The 12,615-nt window shown below is 40.0% G+C and overlaps 1 protein-coding gene across 1 annotated transcript in view; it reads right to left on the bottom strand.

The window, feature by feature from the left end:
* Positions 1-11,596, bottom strand: part of VPS41 (vacuolar protein sorting 41 homolog (S. cerevisiae)) — a gene marked incomplete at its 5' end in the record, with an annotated part of 35,150 nt that extends 23,554 nt beyond the window's left edge. The window contains 6 exons of the mRNA XM_010130908.1: positions 2,633-2,714; positions 3,466-3,527; positions 5,580-5,636; positions 7,217-7,332; positions 9,033-9,162; positions 11,499-11,596. Coding sequence (XP_010129210.1) covers positions 2,633-2,714; positions 3,466-3,527; positions 5,580-5,636; positions 7,217-7,332; positions 9,033-9,162; positions 11,499-11,596 — 545 coding nt within the window. The remainder of the gene's footprint in view (positions 1-2,632; positions 2,715-3,465; positions 3,528-5,579; positions 5,637-7,216; positions 7,333-9,032; positions 9,163-11,498) is intronic.
* Between the last annotated feature and the right edge of the window lie 1,019 nt (positions 11,597-12,615).

Genomic DNA, 12,615 nt, shown 5'->3' with positions numbered 1-12,615 from the left:
AGAGCCATGTGGAGGTGCAGCTGCCTCGGGAAGGAAATCTCCGCTGCCCCAAGCCTCACCACTCTGAGGGAAAAGCACAACCACCTCCTGCAGTTTCACCCCCATGCCCAGCAAAGACTGAGAAATATCCAAGTTATTTTTAATCCTCCATGCTGGAGGTTACCAACTCTTCCTGTTTTATTTGTAAACAGTAGTTAAGGAGCAAGGTCAGACAAAAAAGCTCCAGAATCAGGATGCTTTTGTAACAATTCCTGAAACATGTAGTGAAAGTGACTCTAAATAAAAAAAAAAAAGGTTACTATAGACAGAAATATTTTCTTCCTTTGTTTCTTCTTAAGATCTGCTTTCAGATTTTTGATCAATAGGTATAGGACAATAAAGCCTATATAGTAGTTGACATGAGATAGCCTAAATCACCTCACGGATAAGCCAGACCACAATTAATTATCCCTCAGAGGACACCTATGAGATGAAAGAGGCTGTCTGAAAATGCTGCTCTATGCCAAGCCGACCACAGTCAGGTGAATTCTTTCACATGCCAACATTTACCCCTGCTGAAAGTCACTGCTGACACAGCAGAGTCTACAGAATGGAGCATATCCCTCATGTCACAATAGCCAGCACTTGCAGAGTTGGGCATCTTCCTTTGAATACACCTTCCTCAGCTGTTAGGGCTGAGTTGTTGGATTTTACACCGAAATAACTCGAACACAAGCACGTAATTTCATCAAGCCACCACTGCTGAAGGAGGAGAGGAGCAGATCATTGCAAGGCTCTATAATCTTGAAACTCCCATAACAAGGTTTGGTAGAGGACATTCACTGAAGACACAAGAGACGTCAAGATACCAAAACGCACTCTCTGGTAGCCAAACAGGACATTTTAGTACAGAACACTCAAAAAACCCCTAAACCCACAAGCAAACAAGACACCCCACAGGCTTTGGCACTGGGCTATCTTTAACTAGTCCCTTACTATAGAGGGACTAGTTAAAGTAAGGAAAGTTTAAACCTCTAGTTTACTGCCACCTTATTGGCAAATCACGCTAGACTGGAAACATCAGATTTCAGGCAACCACTTACATGCAGTACAAATCTTTTAAGAAAATTCCCTTTTGAAATACACTTTGTCTCCAAGTCTCAGAGTCTCCTCATCAGGGCTTAAAGCCCTTATAGCCCAGCTACACTACTGTGTTTAATACCCGCTGGCTGGATGTATAGGTAAAAAATTCTGAATAGCATACAAGTGACCCCAAGCATTACAAGAACCCCTTCATTTAGGTCTGGCTTAACTTAGCTAATCCTTTATGATAGTCAGAACCTTTAGGAACTTGGGCAATGTTATATGTGACTGAAATAGTAAAAGAAAGACATCTTCTAGAACTGCATCTTGAAGCTGAGTAACGTAATGGACAGCACCTTATGTTTTTCTAAGTCCATTTTCAAGGGGTTGAAAACCACCAACTGTTTAGAAAGGCAGTAATTTAGCAGAGATGTTTTTGCAGCAAACCTGCAAATATTTTTATATTTTACAGTCTGCTGGATGAGATAAGTGGAGACAAGAACAACATCCACTGCAGACGCTTGCATCTAAAAAACAAAATAAACCCAAAATAAACCCTAAGAAGCAGTGTATGAAAAATTCACCTGTACCTGCCCTCAGGTCCTTTATTGGATTGAAATAAAGAGACAGAAACATGAGATTTTACCTTCAAAGGCGGCAAAGAGTGCACGGAACCACTAAGAACTCATACAAAAGGCAAGATTGTTCCTGCACTGGCTCTAAAACAAAAGCCAGACATTTCTGAAACCGGTAACGCTGAAACACTTTTGCTCTTTGAAAAGAATTAAACAGTTCAAAACCAGCAAGGGACTGCATGCTGTGAGATCTTAATAACACGTCCTTTTAGGCTCATTGAGTTTGAATAGGAAGACATTAAATTCAGAAATAAACGTACATGTGTTACCAAAGGGAGTGTTCATAATGTTTTCTACTGGTTTGGCAGTGACAGCGCTATAGCCTTCTGTCCTGGGCAATTTATTAACTGAGAATCTCACATTAAACCTGTACTGTTGTGGTAGCTGGCTTGTGACCAAGGAAAACACAAGAGAGGGCAGGTTGCTCCTCTTTCTTCCCACTATTTCTAGCACGCAGCACAGGCTTTCCCTGCTGCTTTGCTATTTAACTATTCTTTGACACTTAGAGCTGTGGCTCTGGTGCAAGGGACTTGGATTTTCAGGAAAGGCTGGCACCCACAGAGGCTATTCTCTTTAAGAGTTGGGTACAATTTCAGGGCATGCTCGAAGGGATAAAAAGTAACCAGGAAAGATGTATTTAACTGTGAGCATCTTTGCAAGTAAGACAGTCCTTTACTTGGGGGCTGTCAACAAGTCAAAAATAGGTAACCGAGTACCTGGTGCGATGCCACCAGCCCTGTTTTAGGCCATGTTAACATAACGCATCAGTCTGAAAGACAACGATTTGACTAGAGATCTGTGGCATGAATTTCAAGGGCAGTGGTGTGTCCTGCTACCACACTAGGGCCATTGAACGGGATCCTTTAGATCCTTGGCCTGTATGCGCGGGAAACACAGCATGACACTTACCTGAGTGCAGAGACAAACTAACCTACCTTAAGCTGACCTATTTCTTTAAACTTGTAAACTTCAAATTCCCAGAGTTCTGTGTTTTTGCCAAGAATTTTCTGGCACTTTCTGGAAGGAAGATGGAAGGGAAGAAAACAAAAGTAGGTAAATAGAATACTACAAATTTAACAGCATCACTGCAAAGATTCCTTTCTTCTTTCTTCTCCCTATCACAACACTGTCCAAGGTGACTTATTTTGGCGACCACTGCTTCGAACAGAGTATGCCAGGTGGAACTCCTTTCAGATCTTCATGGTTTTGTTGCATTCAAGAGGACTCAACTGATCACTATGCATTCACCTTCACTGATCAGGGCCATGTGAGCTTTAGGTGATGTTTTTTAACCTCAGTTGAGGAAAACTGAGCACTTAAGAAGATAGGCTTATGCTTACATACACATGAAAACAGAAATCTTAGTTAATCTCCGATTCGTACTTTAGATATCCATATTTGATATTTATGTTTATACCTACGTTAAATTATTTTCTGAAGGTCTCATGTATAATGACATCAATACACTTAAGACTATCAAAATGCACAGAAAACCCCTGTTTTGAAAATTTAGTCTTTCAAAAATCAAGGCTGACTTTCAGAAATATAAATTAAACCTTAGAAAGTTATACAGGAACTTTTGGGTCACTACAGGCAAGAAAATCTAGGGCATAGTAATAGACCCGCATGTTTTGAAACTTCAGAAACTCCAAAACACATTGAAAATCCACATCACAAAATACTTCAGAATCAGTAATTTACTTCTGGTTTTTCCCCCCACACACAGACACACTTTAGCAAGCAAAGAACATCTTTAATAATAAGTTACCGAGCAGCCAGGTCATACTCTCCTTTCTCCACAAGGTGATTTATATAGGCTAAGCCAATGTCCTAAAGGGAATAAAACCAAAAAGAATTAATTTAAAAAGTTTGGAAGTCGACTACTTGACCGCCACAGTAACTATCATCATAGCTGCTGCTGAGTCAAGCACCAGACCCGGAGTGGATACCCCAAGTTCTCCTTTAGACGTAGAGCCCTCAGAACGGTCAGCAAAAACCATACTTGCATAGACCACTTATAGGCTCAAATTCAGGTGCTCATTTAAATAATTCTCAAAACCTCGTTGATGCTGAGAAGACTGCGCCACCTCTACATACGAAGTGTTGTTCAAAATGCACAGCTGATCATTCAGTGCCTGCATTAGTTATCTCAAACGAGAGGCACCAGCCACTCTGTGAGACACTTTGTCAACAAAAGTTTGCAGGTGGGAAAATCATTGGTTGAGAATATAAATCCTAGTGCTGCTCCATGAAGTGAAGGAAACACTGAGAATTTAGCAACATTATTATGTATTATTACATATCAAACTTCCCTTCGCAGGAGTTTATCACACACGCCAGCTCTAACATTTTTTCTGGTAGACATTTAGTCTATTACAATTTGGGGGAAGCAGCCACGCCTTCTGCTGTCATCTCAACACTAGTATCAAAGCCACAGCCCAGTATGCCCACTGCATAACTTAAGCAGCACGTCAGTAATCAATGATGATTACTTGTGGGGGAAAAGAAAAAAGCTGAACAATGAAAAAATTCCTATAAAAATAAACATTTGGGACTTCTGAGGCACTACATAAAGTTATTTTATCAATATCAAGGACAGTACTGAGAGAGGCAGAATATGAACAGATACATCCAACAACATCAATTGGTCAATCTACTACAAAGTTCTTTAAAAAACCTCCAACGAACCATGCAGACATCAGATTTTAGGATTTCATTCCACTGTAGGAATGACCTTTGGATTTTTAACTCCACCACTCTCAAGGATGAAGATTTCTAGCAGCCTGTTTCTCCTGTAGGCCAGCTCCCAGCCAGCAGGGAAGACAGCATAAGGAAAGGAGCTGCAGATGTGCGATTGTTTAGGACCTTTGCATTCTGAGAGGAAGCAATCAATTACAGCAACCTAAAAAATCCCCAAGACCACCAGACTTGTCAGGTGGTGGAGTGTGGTGTCATAGGTCTGGTCAGTGCTGGACAACGACAACATGAGTTGCTTCAAATCTCTGTACCACTAATTCTTCACTTAGGGCTTGATGTCAACATTTTTTCCCTCAACACATTCTGTGGGTTTTGTATGAGAGACCAAAACACTCAACAACTTTGCTTGCACGTATCCACACTGAATTTCATCTGTAAACTGGTTAAAAATTACACACATTTTCTAAAACTTTGTATTTAAATAGAAACTTCCATTTAAAGAAGCAGCAGTATTAATGAAACACCAACGTGTTCCCACTGAGGTCAATTTAAACAAACACAAATGAAGAAGAGCTAAAATTAGTGATGCTTTTGTGGCTGTTAGATTATTCCATCCCTTTTGTCTTAAATATCGATACCCTTTGTTGCTCTGTGAAGGGACTATAAATATGGGAACCAACTATACTGAAGAAACGGAAGCTTAACTATGTAAAATAATGAGAATTACAAAGCAACAGGAGACAGCTAGATGTGAAACTGCATCTGAATTTCAACAGCATTTTAAAGGTCTTCCAATTGCATCTTTTAAACTCCTGCCAAAACCGTGTTACGTGTACGAGGTAAAGAGAAACGTGTCACCCCCCACCTGATCTCCAGTACTGCAGTACTGTGTGTTACTCGAAACAACAGCAAATTTAATAGCAAAAGCAAATAAAACGCCCATCAGCAATCAGTGGAATTCTCTGCTTTTTAATGTCAATAGCACCTTCACAAATTCCAGAGCCTTTCGTGTTTCACGTACAAACGTTCCTGTTCTGCAGCTGAAACCAAGAAATCGAATGCTAGTTGGCGGATGCCTAACAGCTATTGTCTGGTGTGACACAGAACAGGGAGGGTATTTGTAGCATCTCACAGCATTCTAAAAGAAGCAGATACTTTGTTTTGAATAGAAGTTTTGAGACTTACCAAAATCTTGTGCTTTTTTATGGTTTTCTGACTGATCTCAGCTGCCATCAAAGCTTCCTGTATTCAAAAAGCAGAAAACAGAGATACTAGCCAAATACACAAACTTCCAATACAGAAAGCTCTAGAACTGCATAAATCAACTATTTTTTAGGGTAGGGTGTTTGAAGCACTAGAATTTTTAATGCCATGGTTGGATGAACAGCTTTGAATTCATACTCAAACAAAAGCAGTCAACCAAAGAGAAAACTACTTTTGTTTCCATCTGGGTTCACTCCCCATTACTATATTAGGACCAAATCGCAAGATTACAGCGGAACAGACAAAGCAATCGCATTGGATCATTTTCAAATGAGAACCCTTCACTACCAATACCTGTGGAAAAATAAAATTATCAGGAAAGGGGGTGGAAGGCTACCTTTCCCTCCCCCAGCCCAAAAGTCCTCTCCAGTCAAACTGATGTACATTTAAGTGTCATTTGCCGTTCTTCTACTTCTTTCAAACGTGCAGAAACAAAGCTGGCACTTTTCCAAACAAACTGAAACCTTTAACATACATTGTAACACACAAGCTATCTGCTACCTTGAACGGCTTTCAGAAAGGCACACGCACAGCTGTCACTTGCAAATTACTGGTGTCTTCAGAGACCAAATGCTGTGATTTACATAAACTGCAAAGCTGCACTCATCATATGAGTTTGTTATTCAGCTGCAAAAGCATCCACAAGGATTTAAACAAATCTGCATGAGGAATATCAGGATTGCATTAACAAAATGAATACGTGCTGAATGCCTTTCCCACTTCTTTTTTTTCTCCGTATAATGGGTGCGCAACAAACAAACATGTAAACAGGAATTTGCAAGTTACTTCACGCATGGTAACAAGTGTTCTAAGCCATTCACTGTAGCACATCAGAATCCAGAACACCGAGTGCATATTGATTTTTTCTGTAAGAATTTACTATTATTCTTTTAGGTGTTTAGACAGCCATGCTTAAACACACCCATATTTACACAACCAAATACAGAGCTGCCTTTTTCCAAAGGAGCTGTACACCCTTGTTTTTTAATATTGGCCCTGCTTTTTTATGAGTAACGCTACTCTCAGCACCGATACCTACAGTTTGGGTCCTTATTATTTTACTTTTAAAAGCTTCAACACTGAGGGTAAGTAACATGGAGCAATACACAGTACCATAACACAACCTTTTTGTTCTACAGTGGAAGCAATATAGAATGGGAAATACCTAGTATCACTCACCACGTGCATTTCCCTTTCCTCTTTAGTTGGGATAGATCTAGAAAAATGTCCATGTAGCTCATTAGTTAACTGTTCTGCCACTTTGAAGCCTAAAAGCTGCTGTAATAATTTCCAGTGACAGCTAATACATTTCGTATCTAATGCTGAGAGCAGTATTCACAGCATCTAATCCGGTTACCTCACTTGGGTGCAATTCAGACGAGTTGTTTCAGTAGGAAGACAAACTCTCCAGAGAGATGGAGAGATGCATAGTCAGCTCCTACCCTTTACAAGCATTTGGTCAATGACTATAGAAACAGAACCACCCACTCCAAATGACCCAGCAAAGTTCATCACCCCACTCCAATTTCCAAATCAGGAAAGCCTGTTGCAAAAATTACTTCGTATTTCTTCTTCTCAAGAAGCCAGTCAATGTGGTCATCTTGGTCCCGTTCCTTAGCCACAACCACGTCTCTTGGGCTGATGATATAAAAAAGGGATTCACCTTCCGAATACTCTGCAAATGCACACACAGTTTTATTATTATTATACTTTCCTTAAGTAAAGCCTTGCTTTTTAGTATACCCTTGAGAGGAATTGAAAAAGAGGAAATGCAAGGAAGACAGCAATGCTACTCCTGCAGAACACGCTTGTTTGGGAAGCTGTATTCTCCAATAAATTAAAACCGGTTTAAATGGAAAAATATCTTTCAAAAAAAAATCACTACAGCTTATTGCAAATTCTGATTCATCCACTATGTGTAAACTTTATGATGGTTTAGAACACAATATTATACTTTTAGAGGACCATTACACTACATAGCCTGCAATAAACTTATCCTCCCCATCCAAGGTCAAGGCCATCAAAAGCATAAATGATAGATGCCATAACCCCTGGGGACAGAGCACATCATTACAGCAATGCATTTTCTATAAGTTAACGTTATACGTATAACGCATTTGCTTATATCATAAACATTTATTTGTAAGTAAACTCAAAGTAAAAATGTAAGGTAAAGCTCAAGGTAAAAATCAAACACAGGAGATGACTGTTCAGAATATTATTATTTTCATAGAACACATGGAGAAACACCATCAATATTTGTAGGTACAGGAAAGAAAACCATCCTCCACCCTTTATCTGTATCTATGAACACATACAAATACACTCCTGAACTGGTAAGCAATGCTTGTTTTAAAGCCAGCCAAAAAATTTAGACTTGTCAGATTAATCCGAATATTCATTAAGCATAAAAGTACAACTGTGGACATCAATGCTCTGCTTAGGGACAGGTATAAAACCCCCCCAATGCTACCGATAGCAGCAGAGATGTTTTGGAGATCAGGAGATATAAAGTTTTTCTAGTGGCTTAAGGGCATTCATGAACATGAAGAGGCCTGCCAAGCCTATGATTTGAAGCATGTTGCCTGAGAAGATGCTTAAAAATCAGATTCATGGATTTTAAAAGCCAGAAGGAATGTTTCTGTGTAACACAGGCTATATAATATTCACCAAGAAACTCTGCAACAGCTTTGTCATGCATCTTTCTGAACTACAACACATATATCAGAACACATCCCATCTTATTTACAAGCGTCTGGTTTATATTGTGCCAGGACTTAATCTCCCTGCCTGTTACATAATTAAACCGATCTTCTAGGCTGAACTTGCCAGACTTCAGTTTCTATTCACGACGTTTTACCATTCTGGGGTATGTTAGGTGCCAACAGCTTTGTCAGTACAGGGAAGCTAAATATCAGTTTTCCCCCTTTTAAGCTGATCCAGGTATATCTTGCTGTTGAAATGACATTTATTCCATCTTTGCCTCTAGAGCAGCTTTTCCAGACGCTGTACCACTCCTTTCACTACTCCTCAAGCCCTTTATGTCCAAAGGGACACAAGAGATCACATGTTGAATACATCTCCATCTAAGACACTGCCTTCCATGATACTGAGCATTGCATGAGATCTCTATTTCTGCCTTTCCCAGTATGTCTGACTTAACAGACAGCATTACCAATCATCATGTTTAAACATGCACATTTGTTTTCTTTCATGTGACTGGCTCTTGGGGACTTCCATTTTATTCTTCAGTGTCATAAGCAGTTAGACAGTTATTTGGGGAGATGACATAATAACGAAAAAGGAGGTTGAGTCCTCCCAAATGATCTTTTTTTAACCGAGTTATGAAAATAAAATAATATTAAGAACACCCACCTAAATGATAATCTCTACATTCATTTTCCTGAAATCCTCGTACTGTTAGTGCATCAGAAGAGATCTCTTCACAGGACTCCGGTAAGGGTTGGACAATATCCAGTCTAGGCCTCGCACAACACTCCACTTCCTAGAAAAACACCAACATCTTAGTTGCATCCTACACGATTTACCTCAGCAACGCCAGCTGATGGTCACCTAACAAACAAGGCTGAAATCCAACAGCCGCAAACATTCCTGAAGCTCCAGTACTTTGCAAACCATACATGGTGCAAAGTTGTGCTTCACAGAGCAGCTGTAATCACATCTGAAACACAAAGGAAAGTTATTTGTACTCTTGGCTTGCTTCCTCTGAACAGATTAGCACAGAGCAGGAGGTTTAGGCAAGACCCTAACCCTTCTAGCCCTTCCCCTGAGTTTGCTCACTATTTTTCTCCTCTTGGTTGTGGAAGTTTTCAGGGTTATCACAGATGATCATCAACCACTGCATTCAACAAGCAACATAACACATTCTCAGCTGGCCTCAGGCCACGGAGGACACAGCTCTACAGACTGGTGACATCCTGGTCCCAAGATGAACTCAGGCTTTTTCCTTAGCTAGCATTTAAGTTTGTTTTTTTAACCTTCCAGCAGCATAACCTGTGAATAATCTAAAACCCTTCTGTGCTGATGATCTTGAGTAACCTGAACTTCCAAGTGGAACACAGGTGGTTATGGTAAGACGACATCATGGTTTTTCATATTCCATTCAAGGGAAACTCTGTCTTCAACTAGCTGTATTTTAAATTAAGTCAAGGTCCAAGACAATTCCTTATTTTCAACTTTTGGCTGTGGAATCCAACAAAATACAGAATGAAAAAGCAAGGAGACATACAAAGCGGATTTACACAGCTCTCTCCTACCCATTTGGTAGCAGTGCCATTCAGGTCTTTTCTCAATTTAACTGTTCCAGAGCAAGTGGAAAAAAGAAAATAAAAAGATCAAAGCAAGCCAAGAGTTCAGTTCTGATCCAATTCTAAACAAGTAGGAAGCTGTCATTTGAAAGCCCTGAAATCAAGCAGAGGAAGAACAGTGTTCCTCATGACCAACAGCACTTGTAGCAAGCAGCACTTCTACTGCAGGCTCAGGCAGCTTGGGCTCTGCAGAGCCAAGACGCTAACAGCGGGGGTCGCACCACAGCAGGGCACAGACACTGTGTCAGGGACAAGAGTACTTTTGCTTCCTTGCTAGAGCTACCCAGAGAACTGAGAAGTTATCAAAGTCCAGCATTCGGAGTTTGTTCAAAAGACTAATTAAAAGCATATACATGAAAAAAAAGGAAAAAAATCTATTTGCTACGCTCTATTATATCACCAGAAATTCTCTTATTTCCAGAAGCAGTTAGAATGGCTTTATCAGTCACTACCTCCTTTACACCAGCTCCTTTCCCATGCTACTTCTCCATTAACAGCAGCTTCTCAAATTCCTTGCTCCCCAGCATTTCAGCACACCTTTTCCTCCCTGTTCCTTACCCCATTTGTTTGGCTCCTTTTCTTTCACCAACTCTCCCGCGCTAGAGAGCTACTGTACTGGCTCTCTGGGGAAACACTGCTGTGACATTATTTTTCTCCTTAATATAAATAAAGAAATAATAATCTGACATCCTGCAGCAGAGCTAGAAGCTAACCCTATAGATTTCAGCAGGCTCAAGCATTTGTTTGAACCTGCAGCATTTCATTGCCTAGCAACTTGGGCACCCAATTGCTTAAGGTTACTATGGTGATGGTTGTCTAACACAGACATACTATCAAAGAGATGATCAAGAGCATCTGCCATTCTCACTCCGCAACTTCAAGGATTTCCTCCACTGCCTTGCCTTTTATTTGGCAATATGAAATAAATGTCGGAGACAGACACGGCACTTGCCAACGCGCAGTAGAAACAGCTGACGTGAATTCTAATTTCTACCTATCTACACACCTGTCGGGGTGTACACAACTAAAGGCCTTGGAAGCAAGGGAGATAATGATGCCACTCACTCGCAATCGCGCATCTCACCCTGCCACAGTGACTCTTACTGCTTGAGCTGATCAACTGCAATACATATATTTCTTCTAAGAGGCAGTGTCTTACAGCTAAAAAACATTCATTTCTTCTGGTGCAGAAATAGCAGAAAGAAAGAGGGAAGAGAAAAAGAAAGGGGGGGGAGGGACAAGGAAAGAAAAAAGGAGAGAGCAGGACTATCTAGAGACATTCTCTGACTTCTGCAAGAAATAAAGGAACCCAGGCAGGACTTCTGGAAGTTCAGTACATTAATCTTCAACATCACCTCCACTGAGCTTATTTTATAGGTCAGAGAAGTTTCAAGCACTGTTCACTACAAGCACACTACAAATTTTTTCCACAGATAATCAGATCTTCGTGACCAGTTTAAGGCCCAACTTACAGGGCAGTTTAGTGCTGTGAAGACACTAACAAATCAATTACCGTTTTTTCGGAAATCTCCTTTACGTATGAAAGTATAACAAGCTGGTCGCAGAGAGGTGCGAGTCCACTGATAAAGAATTCGGTGTCAAACTGGAAAACTGAAATACAGGAAAGACAACAGATAGTTAAATGAATGCGTATGAACGACACTAAGAAAAAACCCACGGCTGATTTTCAGCGACAAGCAGCAGTGTGTAGTAGTAGCTTCAGAGAAATGAACTCAATACACATAACAAACCTACAGACTTCCCAGTTGGATCAGCAAGATGAAAAAATTACATTTAACAGACTAAATTCCATTAAAGCTTGCAAAAATAAATGTTTGTGCTCCAGGACATGCTGGAGACAATTGAAATGAATGGCCAAGCCCGATTTTCAGTAATCACAGTGGAAAAAAGGAAGCAAAACCAAAACCAAACTCAATTAAACAGGCAATAAATAGAACAACTTCATTGGTTTGCATATTCGCAGCAAGTTCATGTGACCATAAGAGAAACACGCCTGCTGCATCTACGGGTATGATATGTGAAAACACAAAGATCATTATTTATTTATCATCACTGTAAACATCACAGGAAGATTTATATACCCCTCATTACAAAGAAAACATACGGTTAAATAGTTCCTTTTCTTGTTCATAAAACTGAAAACGCAATCTCCTAAAATTGGTCTTGAAATCAAGACAGTTATGGGATTACTATTTTGAGAATGAGAAAGAGAGTGCTAAACTGTATTTACAAAAAGGCTCATTTAAAGCAGACCTCCACCACAAAAGTAGGGATCCAGGTTTTTTCTGCTGGATTTACAGCACAGCTCCTCTCCGATGGGGCCGAAACCAGGAATCATCTAAGTGCTTACACTAGAAAAAACTTACACCTATAAGCTTTTACAAAAATAACAGATCAGCATCATCATTTTCTCCCAAAACATGGTTTTAGGAGAATCTAAGCATAGAAAAGTTTCCTTGCTTACTGCTTAGCACACCACATTACTAATATCTACTGTTTATTAAAATAGTTACTATTTTAGCAAAGCCAACAGAAAATGCAGCATAACAACACTAAAAATAAAGCTAATTTTCTTTTGCTAAGGTAATGAGAAGGAACAGGAGAAATAA

This window comes from Buceros rhinoceros, unplaced genomic scaffold, assembly GCF_000710305.1.
Source record: "Buceros rhinoceros silvestris isolate BGI_N320 unplaced genomic scaffold, ASM71030v1 scaffold41702, whole genome shotgun sequence".
Lineage (NCBI taxonomy): Eukaryota > Metazoa > Chordata > Aves > Bucerotiformes > Bucerotidae > Buceros > Buceros rhinoceros.
This window is presented reverse-complemented; position numbering and strand designations above follow the sequence as displayed.